Below are 21,189 nucleotides of genomic sequence, written 5' to 3'. Positions count from 1 at the left end.
TATTATATAGGCTATATGGATATTTAAAGTCTGCGACTAAATATATTTTTACATTGTCCTTTTTTATTGACTTTATTGCAAAATGTAAATTGTTTTAAGTATTATTGATTTAAAATTATTTGAATTAAATATAACTTTAAATATTTTAACCTATACGTTTACAGTTTACGAATTTTTCTAAATTGTATTATAAAACGTAAATAAATATGTTTCTAATAAAAAAATCAAATTTTTATTTATATATATTTTTTAATTTATCTATTATAAGAATGGTGTTAAAATATAGCAATATATAATATAGTACCTATGACTTTGGATAATAATATGCATTACTTTTGAGATATATCTTTAATTTTTGTAAATTATATTATTAATAATAAATGCATAATATCTTTATAAAATATTAAAATATGTTTTTTCTTTCAATAATTTATTATTTGACCTATTTATATAATATACTGATATAATCAAATATTTTTTTGTAGTCCCTACACCAAAGTTATTTTTATGTCTATAAAAACTCATTGTAATTTAATTTAGGTTCAAGTATTTCTATACATATATAATATTTGTAAGCTACCAAGTTTACTTAGTTGATTAACATATTTTGTTTGCATAGCACTATGATTTGCATTAGCATATTTTTAGTTTTTAATGTAAATACATAAAGAATATGATGTGCGTTTATAACACAAGTTAATACTTAAAGATTAATTAACAAATATGACTCGTAATAAAAAATCATTGCATTGAATATATAAATGATTTACGATTAAATTGTAATAAATTTACTAAATAAAAGGAATAACACGTTATTATATTTTATGTTTTGTTTTTAGGAATTGGTCGTAATTACGCCAAATGAGCGAAACTGGCGTGGTATTCTTATCGCGCTTCTGGTCATTGTAGCCGTTTTGGGCTTGATAGTATTCTTTATTGTCCTGCTGTCACCGCCATACAAAGGTCCTAGAAACCTCGGAAGCAAATTTACGGTCGATCAAATTGCCGGGGACACATTCAAAGCGCCTTCGTTTAATGGCTCATGGATATCAAGTGAGTTCATAATATTATATCCTATTCACTACCTCGTTATTTATTGTTATTTATTTGATTAAGTATTGATCTATATAAATATATCATGACCATAATGATAAGATGTAATAATGTTACAAATTGTAGTATAATATGATGACAGTAATGTAATTATTTATAGTTGAAATTGCTTCCTCTCTTTGTTGAGCAAAAATATTGATTTAATTGCAAATAATAATTTCAAGTTGTAAATAGAGAACTCCATAATTCATACTATTGACAAACTTAATATAGTATATTATATACACTGAAATGGTACTTCAATGGATAATTCTTCAGAATACATCATCTTCGATAATGAAACATATAATTATATTGAGATCTCACCAAAAATAGAGTACAATTAAGAAAAACCAATAATGAACTCACTGGCAGTTCAAATAATAGCTAAGTGTGATTCTTATTAAAATAATGTACTTAAATATCTACATTTATCTATAACACTTCAGTTTAATTTTCTTCGCAAAAAATGATTTAAAAAAAATAATTAATTAACCACTATCATAGTTCATTATATAAAAGTCACTGAAATATAAAAAAAATTAAAACAATACTAAAATAAAACTTAAAAAATGTTTTAAGATTAAAAAAAGATCAAACATTTATTTTTAGATATCAATATGTTAATATTTATATTAAAGGTCAAATATATTAAAACTATTTGTTAAATTGTTTTTTTTTTTATTTTTTGTAAGTTTTCTTTGATTGATTCAATTCTAGGTATTTTTTATTTTTACCAGCTTCTAATGCTTGTTGGACTTTGAAACTATCTGAAAAATGTATAGGGTATTAAGTGTGGCAGTTATTCGATCAAGTTTCTTGTATTATTTTTTGAATTAATGGATTTGTAATCTTAAATATTAAGCCAGTCAATGTAATGATCTTATATTAAACTAAACTAAATAATATTCTAATGTGAACGTTTTAATGTATCATTTAAAGTATACCATACAATTATTATACGAGAATATCTTAGTTTGTTAATAGTGCAAATAATATATTAAAATGTATAAAACGCTTTTAATTTATCCCTCTTAATCCTAATGTACCCTATATATTATTCGTTTATAATCAACCAAGGGGATAGCCATTATGGTGACTATATAAATTCAAAATATGGTATTGTCAGCATGATAATATATTATTATGTTTAATTGATTTTCATTTATTAATTTGTATAGTAATCTCAGAAATGATTCTATTGTGTTTGTAGTTTGCATTGAAAAATGTATAATGGTTTTTATCAATGTTTGCGATTTAAAAAACTGTTAAGTGTGATAGGATTTTTGTACAATGAAGTTATGAAAGTTCAATGTATTGTGTATTATGGTCGCCAAATTATTTTTACCTACCAAAACAATGAGTATATTTTGAGTTATACATTTTCTTTACTGTCGTATTAATAGTTTTATTTAAAATTAAGTTAATTGTTAGCCGTCCAAAAAAAAAAAAAATATAATTAGATGGATTGAAGAATTTCATATCTTGGATTGTTATGATAATAATTATAACGAATGCATTTTTAATTTGCTTTTTTATATTTTTTTTCTGATAACGTATTTAACACATTAAGAAACTATATCGAAATTAAATATAATTACATAATAAATAAAATATTAAACAGCATAATTTATAATTTTAAATTTATCAATGTTATAATATTTAACAATGGTAATGCGTTTAATTAAAGACATTTCATAAGTATCTGAATACTTATTTTGATTATAAATCCACAAAATGAATTACTTATATAAATTAGTAATAATTATAATATGATTATAATATCTACATTTATTTTACTATTTTATTAATTTAATAATAATAAAAAAAAAAAAAAATGATTATCAGTATGTTATTTATTATAACTAAAAATACCGATTGCTTTTATAAGATAAAATAATTTTATTCTAAAAAATATATATATTAATATTTTGAAGTTGCTTTAGTAAGAATTAATTTTGGGTTTTTTGACATTTATTGTTGAGTTTTATATTAATCAAAAAATAGAAAAAATTAAACTTAATTCTAAAATATTACTTTATAACTTATTTAACTTAACTTTGGCTTTATGAAAATATTCTGTCAGAAAAAAATGTATAGTGATTACTACAATGTACAATTTTTATGCTGACTTATGTTGTAAAATGTACTATACCTAATACTATTATTTATACTAACTCATTTTTATTTATTAGCTATTATATTATTATATATAATTTTTAATACCAATTTAAGTTAAGCATAGCATGATATTTTTTTATTGAGTATGTGATTTTCCAAAATCTCACAGTATATCTACACAACGTTTATTTAATCAATACAGTATGATGATTTTCATAAATTGTCTCATTTTATAGTTTTGTTCAACATAATTAATAATAATTTTTACATAATATATAATGAGCTACATTATCGTACATAATATATGCAATAAAAACATTATTATGTTTAATGATTTTACGATAGCTATGGATTTAACACATTTCTAAATAAAATAGAAATTGTTTTAAACTAGGTTATATTCATTATAGCCATTCCAATTTAATTATCGTTATACAAAATAGACCGAAAACAATTGGCATTTTCATTTGGTCGGTTTTCAAATAAATACGTCGAAGGGGTCAGTAATATACGGCCGTTATCAAAAATATATCCATTCATCAGCAGTTTAAAGCGTTAGGGGCGCAACTTTCCCTTATTATTAATTACGAGTTTCAGAACAAAAACGGAGAGACAGGTGACATTCTATAGTAATATCCATGACCGTCGATTCGGGCCTGGTAATTATATTGTAGTCGTTTTCGCTCTAGAGATGATTTCGTGATAATATATCGTTAACCGTTCGCCAACTCATCGTAGATGACACCCATTTCGCATAAAATTATTTTGAACACCTGTAATGACCTGTGAATAACATGCACGTAGTATATAATAGTCGATAGGACTCTGGGTTTATGTACAAATATTATGACACATTGCTATTTTAACAGTCAACGAATGATACTACAAATAAAATATAATAATAATAATAATAATAATAATTACGATATAATGTAATAATTATTGTTAAATATAAATATATTTTTATTTAATATAAATTATGTTAGTTCAAACATAAAAAAATAAAGGTTGTTTTTTAATTAATAGTTTTTTTTTTATTTATAACTTCTATTAGATGATTTTTATCCTTAAAATGACATATCATTGTAATCAATATAATCTATTTCAGAATAACTTTATATATTGAATGATGACATTTAAAATTGTTTATGTTGACTATTTTCAGTTAGAAACTTTTTTAAACAAATACCTCCACATAGAACAAATGTAATTCGTATATTAAGCATTGCAATCGTATATATCAATCGTAACAACGAAAATAATTCATTTTTTTGTTTCGTGATGAAATTGTAAATTATTAGCAAACACTGTACATTCTGGTTTTGATTAGTCCATTAATGGAATTATAGGTACAATATACTTATTACCTAATGCTTATGCATGGAGAAATAATACATTTATTTTTTTTACCTTCTTTTATTATACGTTTAATATACTGGTATATGCGTATACTTATAATTTTCATTTGTTTATTTAATCTGTACCATTGTATAAAGATTAAATATGATTAAATTTATTAAAATGTATTCCGATATGTAAGTATTGGAATACTATTTTCTACTAAAACTTTACTCTTCTTTTATAATCAATATTAATCGTTAAGTGGTCAACATAATTAAAACAAGACCAATTAAAATTGTGAGTATTTAAAAAATATTCATTATTATATTATTTTAGAAACAAGGACTGAAAACTAAATAAAAATAGCATATTTTCATCAAATAAAATTAACGTGCCACGAATTATAATTATTTTTTTTTCTTTACATATCATGAATTTAATATCTAGAAGATCTTAGATTATCTCAGAGTCAATACATTTTCCAGAGAAAAGTAACATTACTAATGAATTTCTGACAAGGCTACCGGATATTGTGACTTAGTTGTACAATAACATTGCAAAAGTACACATACTATTAAAATGCTCACCTTAAAAAAAAATTGTGAAATGGTTATTAATTATTATCTGCAAAAAATCATCTTGACACTATCTATATCATATTATCATCAGCTATTGTTTTCCGAAAAAGAAAATTACTAAAAAAACTTAATTACCACCAAAAAAGATAATATTTCATAACACATATATATTTTTTTTTTAATTAAAAAAAAAAAAAAAAATACATAATATATGATAATTTAAGTATCACAGTTGAGATATAATTTAAAAATAAAAATTACAATTATTATAATAGTCTTAACAGTTTTATATTGTACCTATATGCATAGATATATTCAATTAAAAATCAACCTATAGACATTTAAATATTATCTTCATAGGTATTTTATCAAGTTATAATTATCATCGAATAAATAAATAGGCATATTGATTCATTATCTAGATACGATTAATTCTATAAAAATAATAGTAATACATTTTTTTTTTTTACTTTATATCTTTAAATGCAATTAAATTAACTCAAATATAACAAAATATTTTATATAAACATGGTTGGGTATTGAAATGTTTAGATAACAACTTCAATCGATAAATAAATATGAAATAAGAATTCTTATTAATTTTCTAAATTTATTTTGCAAGATATCTTAATTTATATTTGTATTTAAAAACTATTGGCTAAAAAGGAAAAATTATAAGAGGAATAAATAATAAAGTTTTGAAAAATAAAATAATTTATAACTTTGGTGAAAGCTAATATGAAGTAACTATAATTGGTTTTCAGATCCAATGAAACTAAATCCTAATTGAAAATAGGCAATTTTTATCATTTACTGCATCTTTGAGTAAAACTTTTATATTAAACTAAATATAAATATGTATACTACGTAAATAAATTTACAATAATTTTATTTTAGAATGCATAATGTCCACTAAGTATTATAGTAAGCTAGCAGCTGTAGCCATAACATCCATTTGTGTTAATATATATATATATATATATATATGTCGTAGGCCGTATCAAAAATTATTTTTTTTTTACGAAAAAACTAGGCTTTTTGCAATAGGATTGCCCGTTTACGAACTTCTTATTATTTTTCCAAACAGACCGCTGTTTTTCTGTCTCAATGCATACAGACTAACAGCAGTTAGGCCTTTTAAGAACTAAAATAATTTTATGGTAATAAGAACAACCATTTTATTTATTTTATTTTAAGAATAATTTATAATGGCACTGTAAATTATATGTAACATATATAATTATATAACGGAAATTTTACATATTTTATATTGTAAAGTAATATTTTTTTGTAATATTTTAATTTAATTTAATGTCTTACATATATTTTTTTTTCTGTTAGTAGTATAAAATACAACTAATAATAATACAATTAATAGTCAACAACAGTACAAGTAATTATTTAATAAGTTATGAGTAATAAATTACCATAATATAATTATTCAGGTTACATGTTACATATAATGTACTCTTTTATTATAAATAACCCTTAAAACAAAATAATTAAAATGATAATAACAAGAAAATGATTGTAGTTTTTAAAAGGCCTAACTGCCTAAGTAAAATAAGTAGTAGTCTTTTCACAAAAAACTAATTTTCCATACGGCCTACGACATACATATACATATATACATATATTATCTCAGTTAATGTGTTTTTTTTCTTGTATACAATTCTTAAGAGAAAAAAAAAGACAAACAGAAGGTAATATTCCATAAGTAATCAACCTTTAACTCGACCTTTTTCAACATTTAAATATTAAATGTACAAGCAAACAAGCAATTAAAGAATGATTATTCAAAATTACTTCATAATTTAACCTATAAAATAAAATAGTAGTTACACACCATTGTTTTGACAGAAATAAAATAATGAATTTAATATATTAAATAAATAAGTTTACAAACATGAATTTTTTTTCAGGTATTTTAATATAATTTATTTAACTACGTACCTATAGTTGTATAAGAAAATACTTTTATAAAATATTGTAAACTATTAAAACTGTTTTAACCAAAGTATTAAATAACATCTTAAGAGCCATTAAGAGCTAAGTTCTCAATTATTATAATTATTTATTTAATACAATATATTTGATACATGTATTTAAATGAATTCTCATAAAATATAGGTAATAAACAGTTTTTGTTGATGATTAACATGATAATATCTTTATTATTTATTATTCATTGCATGATTAAAATATTAAACTAATTGAACAATTTTAAAAATAGTATGTATACAACAAATTTGTATTTAGTTATTGTTTTCATAAAATACTCCATTACCTAATTAAATTATATTCATAATACTATTAAGTACCTAATAATAAATCATAATAATTTCATCAATAGTATCTTTAAAAATATTTGCTCATAAAGAGAACGCCATGCTTAAATGTGATATCTCCATCTTACATACCTACAAATATCAAATTTGCGTTCAACAGAATCCATTTTATGTTTTAGTTTCAGTATTAGAGTTAAGTTACCTATTTCTTCAAATAATAGATATAGTGTTTTTATGTTTAAATTCTGATTTTATTCTATTGAAATTCTAATAATAACGGTTCAATTGTTTATCACAGAATTATTATTGTAATATTAGCTTATAAAAATAAATATCACGTATTTTCATAATTTTTTTTATTTATGTTTTGTACGGCGAGCAACGGCCGCGGGCCATTACACAAAAGTAGTCAAGTGCACAAGACGCGAGTCTTTGAGATATATTTTTATCGTGATGTAAGGATGTGAGTGGATTGCAATAGAGGTCATGTCATAATAATAATACAGCAACGGCTGAGATTCTGTGAAACGTACCGATTTTTTTTTTTTTTTTTGGTTTTGTCTTTTACAAAGTAACATATTTAGCATGGCAACTTGTTGCTCCGCCAAAAATAATTATTTAAGCATAATACAACATTATCCGGGAAAGCGTCTTGCGCGACGGAGTGCCAGAAAAACGTGCACTTCCTCTCGTACGTCTGTGTGTATGTGTGCGGAAAATTTATGACGTGATCGATTGGCCAAAGGTCCACCGGCTGTTACAGTGGTGTTTACTGAAAGCATTGGAATGGTTTAAACACGAACCGACTGGTCAGAAATATTACGATTTATGTACGTCTGTGTGTGTGTGTTTCGTTTCGGCTTTGCAATATAACACACACAACGGCGTCACGTTACGTAATAAAGTCCATATACATTCCAAATAGATCATTTGTTATTATTTCATATGTGCCTCCATCGAAGTTAGCATTATATATATTCACTGACATACACAACTGTCGGCAGGCTTCGATTTTTAGCCGAGTGTGTGTTGTGTTCCTCGCTACATGCACTAAATTGGCCGCCACTTCACCTGGATTAACTCCGTTTATACGCACGCAACATATTCGATTTTAAAGTCGCTGACGTGGACACCGATTGTATATTAATATTATAGGATAATGTTTTTATTGACGTTTTACGACAGTCAGCGTTGGACAAAAATAAGTTGATAGAAATATTACGTCTCTCTATAATTTGAAATTGATATACTTTTTTTAAATTTGCAATTGTAATTCATCGTATTTGTCAAAAATTAGCATTAATAGTACTGGCGGTCTACATAGTTGCGTTCTTCAAGATTCTTTATTTCCGTTCAAATGAAAAATATACAAACAAAAAAAAAATAAAAATAATAATATTGATAATGACTTTAATATAGTAGTATAACTCATATTATATATTATAACTGATATGAGTGTAGAGAATTAATAAAATAATGTATGATATATTAAAAATATACTGTAGAAAACAATTACTCAACGGACATCATAAAAAAAAAGAATTTAAAATTATGTTTCCACAGTTTTGATATTTAAATAATTACAAGTTCAAAGTTGACTTTAAAAAACAAGTCGATAGATTAAATTATATGAAAAGTTAAAACTTTTTTTTATTTTGAATTGTATTTTTGTATATTTGTATGAACATATACTTATTATTTAACTATATTGACCCATTTTATATAAAATCGATAATGTATATTTATTGATATCTATGAATTTTAAATTATAGGTATATTTCTAAAAAAGCATTAAATTATTGTTAACTGTAGAATTTAGTTATCATGCAACATTGATAACCACAAATATATAGTTGTGGATAATTCTGTATCCAACAGTATGAAAAAACTTAATTATATTTTATACATAGTCATCATGCAATCAAATTATTTGAAAATACTATTGCATATAATAATATTGCTATAGAGGTATCTGTTAAAATAATATTAAAATAGGTAACATCGATTTTAAATTTAACTGGAATTACTAAACCTTGGAAATTATGCATTTTTTAAAACGTTTATAGAAAATTGAACAAGCTTAAATTTTTGTTTTGTACACGGTCTTGCTCCAATATTTAATAGAATTCTTTTGGGTAACTTCTCTTTTGTAGGATTGAGTGTAGTATGTTTTTGTCTTGAACAAATTATTTCATAAACAAATTTCTATATTTCCATTTATACAGGTCTTCTTAAAATATCAAATTAAAAAAAAAATTAAATTATATATATATTGTCATACAAATTTTCAATTATAACTATTTATTTCTGTAGCATGTAAAAACATTAGGTATTTGAATTTATTTAAACATGAATAAATAAAAAATTAAAATGCAGTTTTATTGATTTTAATGTATCAATAGATAATAATATGATCATTAAATTTAATTTGAAGTGGAATTTTTTAGAATTTAAAAAATATGTCTTAACAACTATTTATAATTTTTTTTTAAATACACCAAACTGTTAAATGCACGTAAAACTATATGATACTTATAGTTATATTTTTTTATATCATAAGAACTATATAAAAAGGTACCAGCGTATCTTTTATTTTTTCTTAATAATAAAAATATAACATTATTTTATTAAATAAGGAGTGAATTCGCGATCGTATATTTATACATGTTAATGTTTTTGTAATTTATACAATTAATCATAATAAAAATACAATTTTTATTTGATTTTAATGACAATAATTGGCTCATAAAAAATTACACAGTTGAACAAACATGTTTACATAAAAATGTTCTTTTAAAAAGGTCAATCAAATTATTAAACAATTAATAGCTTCATCGTTTGGTTAAACACATAAAATCAAATCATTATTGTTTGTATTATATGTATACCGTATAGTGTACATATTTGTTATCATATTTAAGCTAAATAATATTCACATAATATATTATATTGTATTATCTTTAAGTCTTGAAATATAAAACCATTATGAAATATATTTCTGCTTCAGATGTACCAGTTTTATTTGGTGTAAAATCTATGCTTACAATATTAAAAATATTGAACGAAACATAATTCTTGTTTTTGTTTTGTTTTGTTTTATTATTTTTTTTTAATACCATATTCTTCAATGTGATGTTTAATTTATCGTTCATTATTTTTATATGATATCTATAAAATGTTAAGTTATAATGTAAGCTAAACTTTAAAATTCTTTAAAAATTAATCAAATTTAAATTATTCATATTAACCTATCCAAGAAAAATAATCTTTGGTTATTAATACATTTTTTTATATGCATTTCACACTTAATATTTTTTCTATCCTTTGTAATCTTTAAAATATTTCCATTGTAATAATATTTCATATTTTTTTATTTTTTATTGAATGGTAATACCGCATTTACAAAAACTTGTATGTTCTAATATATTTTCAATCGAAATAATATGAAACCGTTAAAACAGTTAAAATTTAATTGCATTTCTTGTAATATGCATGTATGCAAATTAACATATATGTTTACATTTGCATTAAAAATTAAATAAGGAGGTATAAAAAAATATAATAATATTAAAAATGAAAATTTATCCACTTTAAAAACATTATTTATAATTGTTTACAACAAATATACAACTTCATAGTAAAAGAAGGAGTAACCTTCTTACTCTTAGCTTCCAGGAGTAATAAGAACAATAATTATGAAAAATAAATAACAGAAAATTTGAAGAATATTTTAAATCGTGTATTTTATTCAAATAATAATACATTTTGTTTTATATTAATGATATCGAAATATAATTGCTGTATTATTTTTAACTATATTTCTAAATTAAATTAAATCAACATTTTATTTTTTTAAATAAATATCAATTATTTAATTACTGAATGCATTTGACATTACCATATTTTACAACAAAAATAAAAATATAAAAATAATTTTTATAAAACGACATCTTATATAGGTAAAACTTGTACAGAATGTATATTATAACATAGCAACTTTCAAATAATAAAACATTATCATGATTACATTGTAATTATATTTTGAAAAATGTATTTTCCTCGTTTGTATTTATGGCGATAGGTGATGTATGAACTTGAAAGTTAAATCCTGTTTCGTACTTAAACTTTGTATTGGACAACTATTTCTAAACTTATTATTTCGTTCGGGAATTATGATCAATACGCGTATTTCTGTCACCTGTTATTAATTTACGTGTTATTTCTCTTATAATTATTTTAAGTTGTTTTTGTAATTTTTTGAAATCTAATTTCAATTTATATCGTTCTATTTTATTATTTTTATTTTTATTTTTATTTTGTCCAAAAAAAAATAAAACATATGAAATTGAATTTATTATGTCTATGAATTGTACATCAAAAAGTGCTAACAAAATAATCATTAAAAATTGAAGACTACTATGTTATAACCATTTTTTTTCTACATATTAGTAGTTAATATAGAATACAGTTTTGTAAGTTTTTATGAATAAATTGATGTTTCCATACTTTTAAGATTATATGAAACTTTAAATAATCCACAAATTATATTATTGTCTATAAATTAAAGTTCTTCTGGAATTTTTTATTAAGTTATACAATTACTAATAGATGATACAAGGAGGTATATATTTTTAAATTTACTATTCTTACTCAAAAGTCTAAATAAAATTACATTATACAGAGTCAAATAATTAAGTTTTATAATTTATTTTTATTATACCTTTATATATTTTATAAACAAACTATGAAAATTTGAAATACTATTCTGAAAAATAATATAGTATTTATGTATACTAATGTAAATTATCAATCTTTTTTTAATGTAATATTTGTAATATTAAATTCATTTTTGTATTATTATTATTATTATATTTAAATTAAAATTTTAAGAAAATTAACCAAATGAAATACTTATTATTGTAGCTATAATTTTCAGTTTAATATTGTATAATATCTTTTCATTCATAAATTATTTAGTATTAGTACCTTGTACTTTTATATTTTATATTGTTGTTTTGAAAATTTAATTCATTATATTTCTTTTGTGAGATAAAATATTAAATTTGTAAATATACCTGAGTAATTTATTAGTTGTATTTATATCAGTAATCTTACACTATTCAAAAAATTCAATATTATGATATTATGTTTATTGCGTGCTTTTATGTTGAGCAATTAATCATAAATGGTGGATGACAATCGTTATTTATTGGCTTGTTTTTTTTTTTTGGAAATCAGTTAATATATATATCATAAGTTTTCTGTCTTTATTTGGTCTATTTAAAAAAAATCCACAACGGTACATAGTTGTAACCAAATCGTCATTATCAAAAATTTAAAGTACGTTCACAATAAACGTTATTTTATTATTTAAATTATTGCGTATTACAAATATTATTTCCTAATATTACATATAATATTTATAAATTATTTATTTATTTATTTAAACAACTGTTAAATTGATTATAAAACAAACTACAAATTTATATTTTTATTTTCAGTATACAATTGTATATCGTCATCACAATAATATATGTTTTTAACCCTCAGATCGTTATTTTCTCAACAGTGGATACCTACTACGAATTGAGCGAGATATAATTATTTCCAATAAAAGAGCATTTTTTAATATTTTTTTTGACATTCTAACTTATCTCTACCTCTAAAAATATATTCATATTCTTATATTTCATAAAACAAATAAATATGTTCATAATAATTATGATAAAAATAAATTATTTATATTTAAAAAACTCTATTATTATATCTACACTTTAATAAAAGAACAATTTAAATTCCAATAATGTAGCATAGAATATTATAGTGTTAACGTGTGTCACACGCCTCTGGAGAAAGACACTTATTCACTTTTTAGAAGGAAAAAAAATGATGTATTATTTTTTTTGAACTAAAAAAATAGATGATAAATGATCGCATTCGCAATATAATAATTATTAACGGTGCTTGGTTACAACCACATATTCTAAGATTTCGTCAATATTGTTCACTGATCGCTTGTATTTTATCTTAACGCTTAGAGAAAAGTTTGTAAATCTAAAAATGATATCTTTATAGAACTATCTTGAAGTTATACGCATACATAGATTACAATTATTACAATAACTTATATTAAGTACTTGGTTGCTGTTTTTCAATTAAAATATGAACAAACCATTTTATATTTTGAACAATATCATACTTTATTACAATAATAGCAATACGAGTCATCGGTGTTGAATTGTAATTGAATTAATTCAAATATTAAAGCTATATGTTTATACAATTCAACTTGGAATTTTATTTTCAATCAATGTGTAAAGTGTGTTGTACTTTTTATTTTAAATTATTTGCTTCAAAATATTTATACTAAAGCTTAACCCCTATGTCAGTTAATTAGTAGAAGTAGACAAAAAACGTTCATTATTATAATTAAACTGTATTCTTTGTACAATGCTAAAATTATTTGATATAATATATGTGTTTTGAAATTGAATTTATTGTGAGTACAAAAAGTGTATATTTTAAAATTTGTTATGTACAAATTAATTAAATATACAATATATCAAGTATTCACAAAAGCTTAGGTTATACAAAACTTTTATTTATTCAAAATCACTCATTCGAATTAAGATAATTGTATATTTATTGTTCACTAGTTATTACACATTTTCACATTCAAATAAAAGTTAAAATAACACTATACTGACCAGAGGTGTCCGGTTATATAGATCTAAAAAAAAAAAATTCTGTTCTAACATAATTTATACACTTTAAAATTATTTGTCAATTAATAAAAATTTGAGTTTTGTTGGAATATAAAATATCAGTAATTTAATATTTATAAATATAAGTAAAATAGTAAAATAAGTAATACGTATAATAAATATTACTGAGTGATTAAAACTTAAACAATAATATCGTAGATAGTTACTGATTATAATCTTATTAACATCGCAGCATCATATAAAATTAATAAATAATATAAAGTAATGTAATTATGTTATTATGATTATAAATAAGCTGTTGTAGCTACTAATAATTTAACGCATGGAATTTATTACGATACTAAAAAAAAAAAAAATACTTTTATAATAATATATTACGCTATAATAGAAATTATGATTTAATTATTTTAAGAAAACTTTTTATTTTCTCTCAAAGTGTATATTTTTTAAAATATGCTTACCATAATTTTATGTTAAATTTAAAATGTATTATTAAGACGCTGATTATTTAAATGCAAATAGATTGTATCACGAGTCACGACAATTGAAGAAAGGTTCAAGTTTTGAACTTTTTTTGTTCGGTATGTGTTCTTTTTATTAATGTATTGATTATATGTGACTATGCACTTGTCAATACGTTTTATCAAGATGAATTATTCGAGTTTTTATCAGTTTTAATAAATTTTTGTTTTATTTCATTATTTTTATAAGTAGTAGATAATTACTACGTAGAACAACATTTAATACTATATGATAATAATAATTATTATAACACAATAGTTATTATTATAGTAGTTATTTTACTATTTTAATATTTAAAATCAAATATTATAATCTAATATTATTAATTAGCAGAGAATAAAATATTTTTTTTTCATCAAACATTTCTGTTGAAATTTATTTATTAACTGTTATGTATAATAGGTATTTTACTTTTTATTATTAATACATACATACAAACATCTTATAAACTCTTAAAAATAAATGTTGAATATTTTAACATAGATACATATTCACTAGAAATTGATTAATTTTTTCTGTTATTTAAGAAGCTATTTCAGCAAAGAACCTGAAAATCTATTAATAATCCAGAACTTCGTTTGTTCCGCTATGATTGGTAGGACGTAAGTACAATACAGTACAGAACACAATGAGCTGGTTTTGGCATTAAGCTAAATATCATAATGACGTGATCGTAAAAATTTTTTTTTACAACATCAACGCCTCGTTAAGTCAAAATTATACGCGTCAAACGGCGGTGGTGTCGATGAAACTAAAAATTAATTTTGCGCTCTATCAAACTTGATGATCGGTTAGATGTAGAAAAATATTTGTTATTATGCATTGTACATAGTTATATTATAAGTACATAATAAAAATATTATAACTCCATTATTATCTTAATAATAATATGTTCACAATATAATGAAGATAATATTTATTTAGAAATTCAGTGTTAACATTGTTATGGCGATATTATTTGTCAATGATGACAGTTTTGGTTATTATTTACATTTATTATTAACAATAAAATTACGTTAGATGGGTATTACATATTATAATTTTAAATTCCTATTTTTAAATATTTATCGTAGGTACTAACAGTCAATGTTTGATAATATAATTTAAAAGTATTTATTAAACAAACCATAATATATATTAATGCCCAAATTAAATGACAAGCCCACCCCACACCAATCTATATAATCGCGTCATAAATATTTTATAACATAATCGATACAGTTTGACATATTTCTTAGTGGTACAATATTTAAAATACTAAAATATATGGATTTCTTTTGGATACCCATTGAAAGTAACAACCTTTACATATAAAGTATTAAACGTTCTCTTGAAAAAAAATTGACTAATACTATATTCTTTTCGTGTTTATGACAATATTTTTTTAATAATATTATAATAAAACAGTTTCTCGATGTAGTCATTATTAACAGTATTAAATATTTCTCCGGCATGATTGTTTGTATTGGACTGTAAAATTATTTATAACATTTAATCCATAATATTTACTACATCAAATATCTAAACATAAAGTTTGATGCCAAGCGTTTGAAATATATTGTATTTTTATAGAACAACGATACATTAGAAAAAATTTAAAGGTTAGTTAATTTTAATAGATTCAGTAACACGTGCCACGTTGCACCTATCATATAATATTATTACTTAACATACATCATAATATCGTGAACTTTCACAATATTTGAATTCAAACAAATTTAAAGTACTTGAACCACAATAATAATAATACATAAAATATTCGACAACACCCGGTGTATATGATGTGAGTTGTGTCTTACTAAGTTAAAATATTATAAATTATATAGAAGTTCGTATAGATTATGATGCACGTTCAAAATTTACTTTTTTTATTTTTACTTACCTATTTGAAATGTGTTTAAAATATAGTTTGCCAAAATATAATGTTATCATATGAGACATTTTGGGAATATAATTATTTATTATGATAAATTTTAATTTTACTTAAAAATTTCAAAATACCTACAAAGGTACCTACATTAATTTTATGCGATAAGCACAGGCGATATTTAAACTGCTATAAAAAATAAGATAAAATTAAATAATTTAAATTAGTTTTAAAATTTCATAAATACAATGGATTTGGTTGAAGTAACAGTCCATTGATGAAATTTATTGTATATAGCAGTTGGAATTTCACGACCAGAAGGTCACGGTGTTAAGAGAAATTTAATTAAAATTATTAGTTGACATTTTTTGGATTTTATGAGGCTTGTAAAAATAGTGGAAAGAATATATATATATAAAGGGCTTTCAAAAAGATTTAAATTAATTGAAGAATTTAAGAATTGAGATGGCACTGTTGATTGAAATTAATGAAAAAAAAAATACATTTTGAATTGGCGATTAGTGACGTTCGTTTATACTTGTACGTGAACATGGTATTGTAGGGTTTTAAGTAGTTAGTCGTTTATAATGGTTATTAGAAATTGTTTTAAAGTTAGATGAATGTGGTTCTTTACGTTTGTAGTTAGAATCGTTATTATATTTTCGGTTATGTTGTTTGTATATTATAAGATTTTATTTTTTAACAGTGTATTCTCTTTTGCTTAGGTCTTATTTTGCTAGGAGGTTCGTCGATTATTTGCAGGAAATGGATAGATAATTTTTCTTACATTTGACACAATATATGAGAATAAATGCAAAATACATTTATGCATAGCAATAGGTTCGGCAATTTCGAAACTATGGTAATTGCTGGATTTTATACGATTCATAATGTTATATATTTGTGAATTAAAGGAAAATAATAAGAAAAATATCATAATGCTTCATTGGGATAAATAATAGTGATATGTTAGTAGATGTTTGTTTGCTAGTGTTTGATATTCATAACATATGTATTTTAATGATGATGCGACATTAGCCTCTGGAGAAAACGAATAAAGGTTACTACCAACAAACATCACAAACTTATCAGATTATAGTTAATAGTTATGATAAGGTAATACTTGCTTCGCACTCATACTCGATTTGCTCAAATTTAGCTATAATATGATTACCATTTCGACCAGATTAGATACCTATATAAATTTTAAATTAAGTGAGTAATGGTTATTTCAGTAAAATTAAAAATTAAAAAAGTATACAGTGAATTTAAAAATGTACTAAATTGTGACCAAAATATGTTAACATAACATTACGTATAATAAATTATTGTTTTTTTTTTTTTTGGTAAATATTTATTATAGCTTCAATTTTTAAAAAATAAATTATTATAGTATTAGTCAAAATATGGGAATAAAGAAGAATACTTTTTTAACTTTGATGAATTTCCGTTTGTTTTACTTTATGGCATACTCGGATACTTGTTCATGGTAACACATGTTTGTATTTCAGATCCAAAATAAAAATTTAAAAAAACACATGTTGACTTAAAATTAAATTAAATAAAAATGGCAAAACTAAAATATTTATATTTGAATAAATCTTAAAATCTATAACTTTTTTTGTAGCTTATACAATTTACTTGTACAGTTAAATCTCCAAATAATAAATCATTTTTATTTTAAGCTTACATTTTATAATATTAACGGAGTTATATTTCATTACATCTAACATTATAATATCTTATAATATCTTATAAAACAACCTAGTACGTTGGTTTTTTTTAACATTTGTATTGATGTACGAGTATAGGTAATAACTTCGAAAAAACAATAACATAACTAAAATCAATAGATTTTCTCGATAAAAAAAATTGTTGTCAAATAAATAATAAAATTAATAGAATCTCTACAGCGTCTAAATTGTCATGTTTATGGTCATGTCGGTTTGTGTATCTCGTTTTGTGCCATATGTTATAATATACATTGCCAGTCCAAATAATTACAAAGTATTTAAAAGATAAGTTAAATAAAGTTTTATGTTTTGGTTAAAAATTATGAAAAGTTTCAAAAGATTTTGAATCAATCTGTTTAAATATTCTGTTAGATTTTATACTCAATATAGTTAAGAAATAATACAATCGGCGTAATATACAGCTTGACAATAAAAGTTGTTTTATTGATTCGCTGAAATCGTTTTTACTCTAAATTGCAGATACTTATATCCAAATATGTGCGTGGGAAATTCGTAAAAAAAAATCAGTTAAGATTAATGTGTACACACATATCAAAATAACACACTCGTATATACTTATATATTTTTTATTTTCCTACTTCGGGTCTCAAGTAGTTTTTATCGTCAAATCAGAAATAGAAAACAATTTTCTCTTCTAAACATTGTATTTCAGCGGAGAATAATATTGTCATGTTTTTGTGTTTATTTACAGGCGTGGAGTTGGTGGTTCGAGATGCACAAGGTGGCGTCAGCATATACAATGTCGAAACAAACAAACACAAGGTTCTCCTCACGAGTTCGTCTTTTGTAAGTGCCAATTTACTGGTATGAACTAAACATACGGTTTTCGCTGATTGACGTCAGATTCTCAAAGCAATAAGGTTTTTTTTTTTTCGCTCGGAATTGCGTTTCCGCGTACTATCGTTGTTTGTTTTTAAAGGGAAGAAAAATAACAGAAATGTAGCAGTCGACAGATCGATGGACTAGACGTCTACCGAAAGACCAATTGATTCGAATAGCTTTTGAGTAATCCCCAAACGATTAACTGGGATTTAATCACTATATAAAATGAAATATCACTCATATATATATACTCGTATATATCTACCGTACATAAATCATTTGTATTATACTGTAGACTGTTTATGAAAATATTGAAATATTAAGCAAAAATTAAACAACTGTATAATTTAAATACCACATGAGCCGTTACATATTTTATTCAAAACAATCAGGAAATAATATTCTAATATAGTATACTAAAATACATTTTTTTGTATGTATTTAAGTGAAAACGATTTTGTACATAAACGTTATGGAGAATAAACGTCAGCGGTGGTTTTTAAAATGCAGTGAGAAAATGAAACTTGGTTGTTTCAGCATTTTCAACAAATTTGTATAACGGGTTTTTTTTCATTAAATTGTTATTATTATTTTTTTGTAGGGAACTCCGTTTTTATTATTATTAAAATGAAAAACTCTTAAAAACCACGCTTCTATTATACTTTAAATGTCTAGAAAACTGCCAGTTTTTTCAATCCTGTTAAAATGATTTAGCCCCATTCAAGATTTTTATCTCTCAACAGTTTTACTTAAATTTATGTTATACACCAATAATTTAACAAATTTTCTAAAGCTCATATTTTTGAAAAAAAAAAAAACATTATTAGTTACATTGCCATATAATACAATAATTAATTGCAATATTAAATTAATTGAAAAATATTTAACGAAAAATCTTAACTAATAATGAATCAAGTATTTTATGAAACTATTTTAATTGGGTTAATAAATTACAGAAATATCATTACAATTAATGCAATATTGAAGTACTAGATTTTTTTTTTCTATTATCAAATTATAAATAATATGTAATCTTTATCACAACTACATTTTTAATGACAAATTAAAAAAAAAAATCAGTTTTTTTGTAATACTTTAAGTCGTATTTATAAAGTATGATTCTTTTACCGATGAATTTTATTATTTATAAAATAAATAATATTTAAAAAAAATATCACATATTATATTGATGTAGTAATTAAACATTATTTTTGTAAAATTATAATTTTGTTTATAAATGCAATATATATATATATATATTATATTATAATCTAATATTTTTTATGATTAACAGTTTTAAGTTTTTAATGTTGTAAATGAGAAAATTAATTTTTAATTTATTATGTAGAACATTATTTATAAAAAGTTAATTTAGAAAACCTAATTTTGGTCTAGATACAACTTCTAATTAGTTATAAGTATTTAAATGAAAGATTTTTGCTGTTACTTTATTTCCCACTCAGCTCATCTGTACCTTTAAACACTTATAATTCATAAACTAATCATCCACGATACTCAAATATTTATATTAATACTTCCAAAAATGTTTTGCTTTGAAAATAAAAATGAAAAATTAATATTTTCATTAAAACAAAAAAATTAAATTAAACAAAAAATAAATAAATAAAAATAAAAACTTAAGAAATGTTTACATTAATAATAATAAAAAAAAAACGTAAAAATTAAATCATTGTTGTATACCTATCGACTTAAATATTCGTAAAGAAATATATTTTTTTTAAATTGAGCATAGTTTTTTTAAATAACTTTTTTTTTCAATACACGAATTAACATAGTATAATATCATCCTGAGTCCGATGTGATATGTATATAATATATATTAATTATACGTTATAGACAATTATAGCTATGATATAATAATATAACCAATGTTTTTTTTTCGATTTTGCGTGTTTCTAGAAACGAGTGAACGCGAATGAATTTCAAACGTCAAGCGATCAAAATTACGTGCTACTGGTATCGGACGAGAAAAAAGTAAGTGAATCACACCTCGTGTCAACTCATATTTGCAGACAAATGCCGCATGTGTGACGTTGATAATATAATATGATTATTTAT

The 21,189-nt window shown here is 22.5% G+C and overlaps 1 protein-coding gene across 4 annotated transcripts in view; it reads left to right on the top strand.

The window, feature by feature from the left end:
- Positions 1-21,189, top strand: part of LOC114122743 (prolyl endopeptidase FAP) — a 218,834-nt gene that overhangs the window by 179,120 nt on the left and 18,525 nt on the right. For all 4 annotated transcript variants that reach the window (XM_050199603.1, XM_027985497.2, XM_027985496.2 and 1 more), the window contains 3 exons: positions 840-1,053; positions 18,980-19,074; positions 21,031-21,105. In XM_050199603.1, coding sequence (XP_050055560.1) covers positions 840-1,053; positions 18,980-19,074; positions 21,031-21,105 — 384 coding nt within the window. The remainder of the gene's footprint in view (positions 1-839; positions 1,054-18,979; positions 19,075-21,030; positions 21,106-21,189) is intronic.

This window comes from Aphis gossypii, chromosome 2 (assembly GCF_020184175.1).
Source record: "Aphis gossypii isolate Hap1 chromosome 2, ASM2018417v2, whole genome shotgun sequence".
NCBI classification, from domain to species: Eukaryota; Metazoa; Arthropoda; class Insecta; order Hemiptera; family Aphididae; genus Aphis; species Aphis gossypii.
Note: the sequence above shows the minus strand (reverse complement) of the source record. Positions and strands in the feature narration are given on the sequence as shown.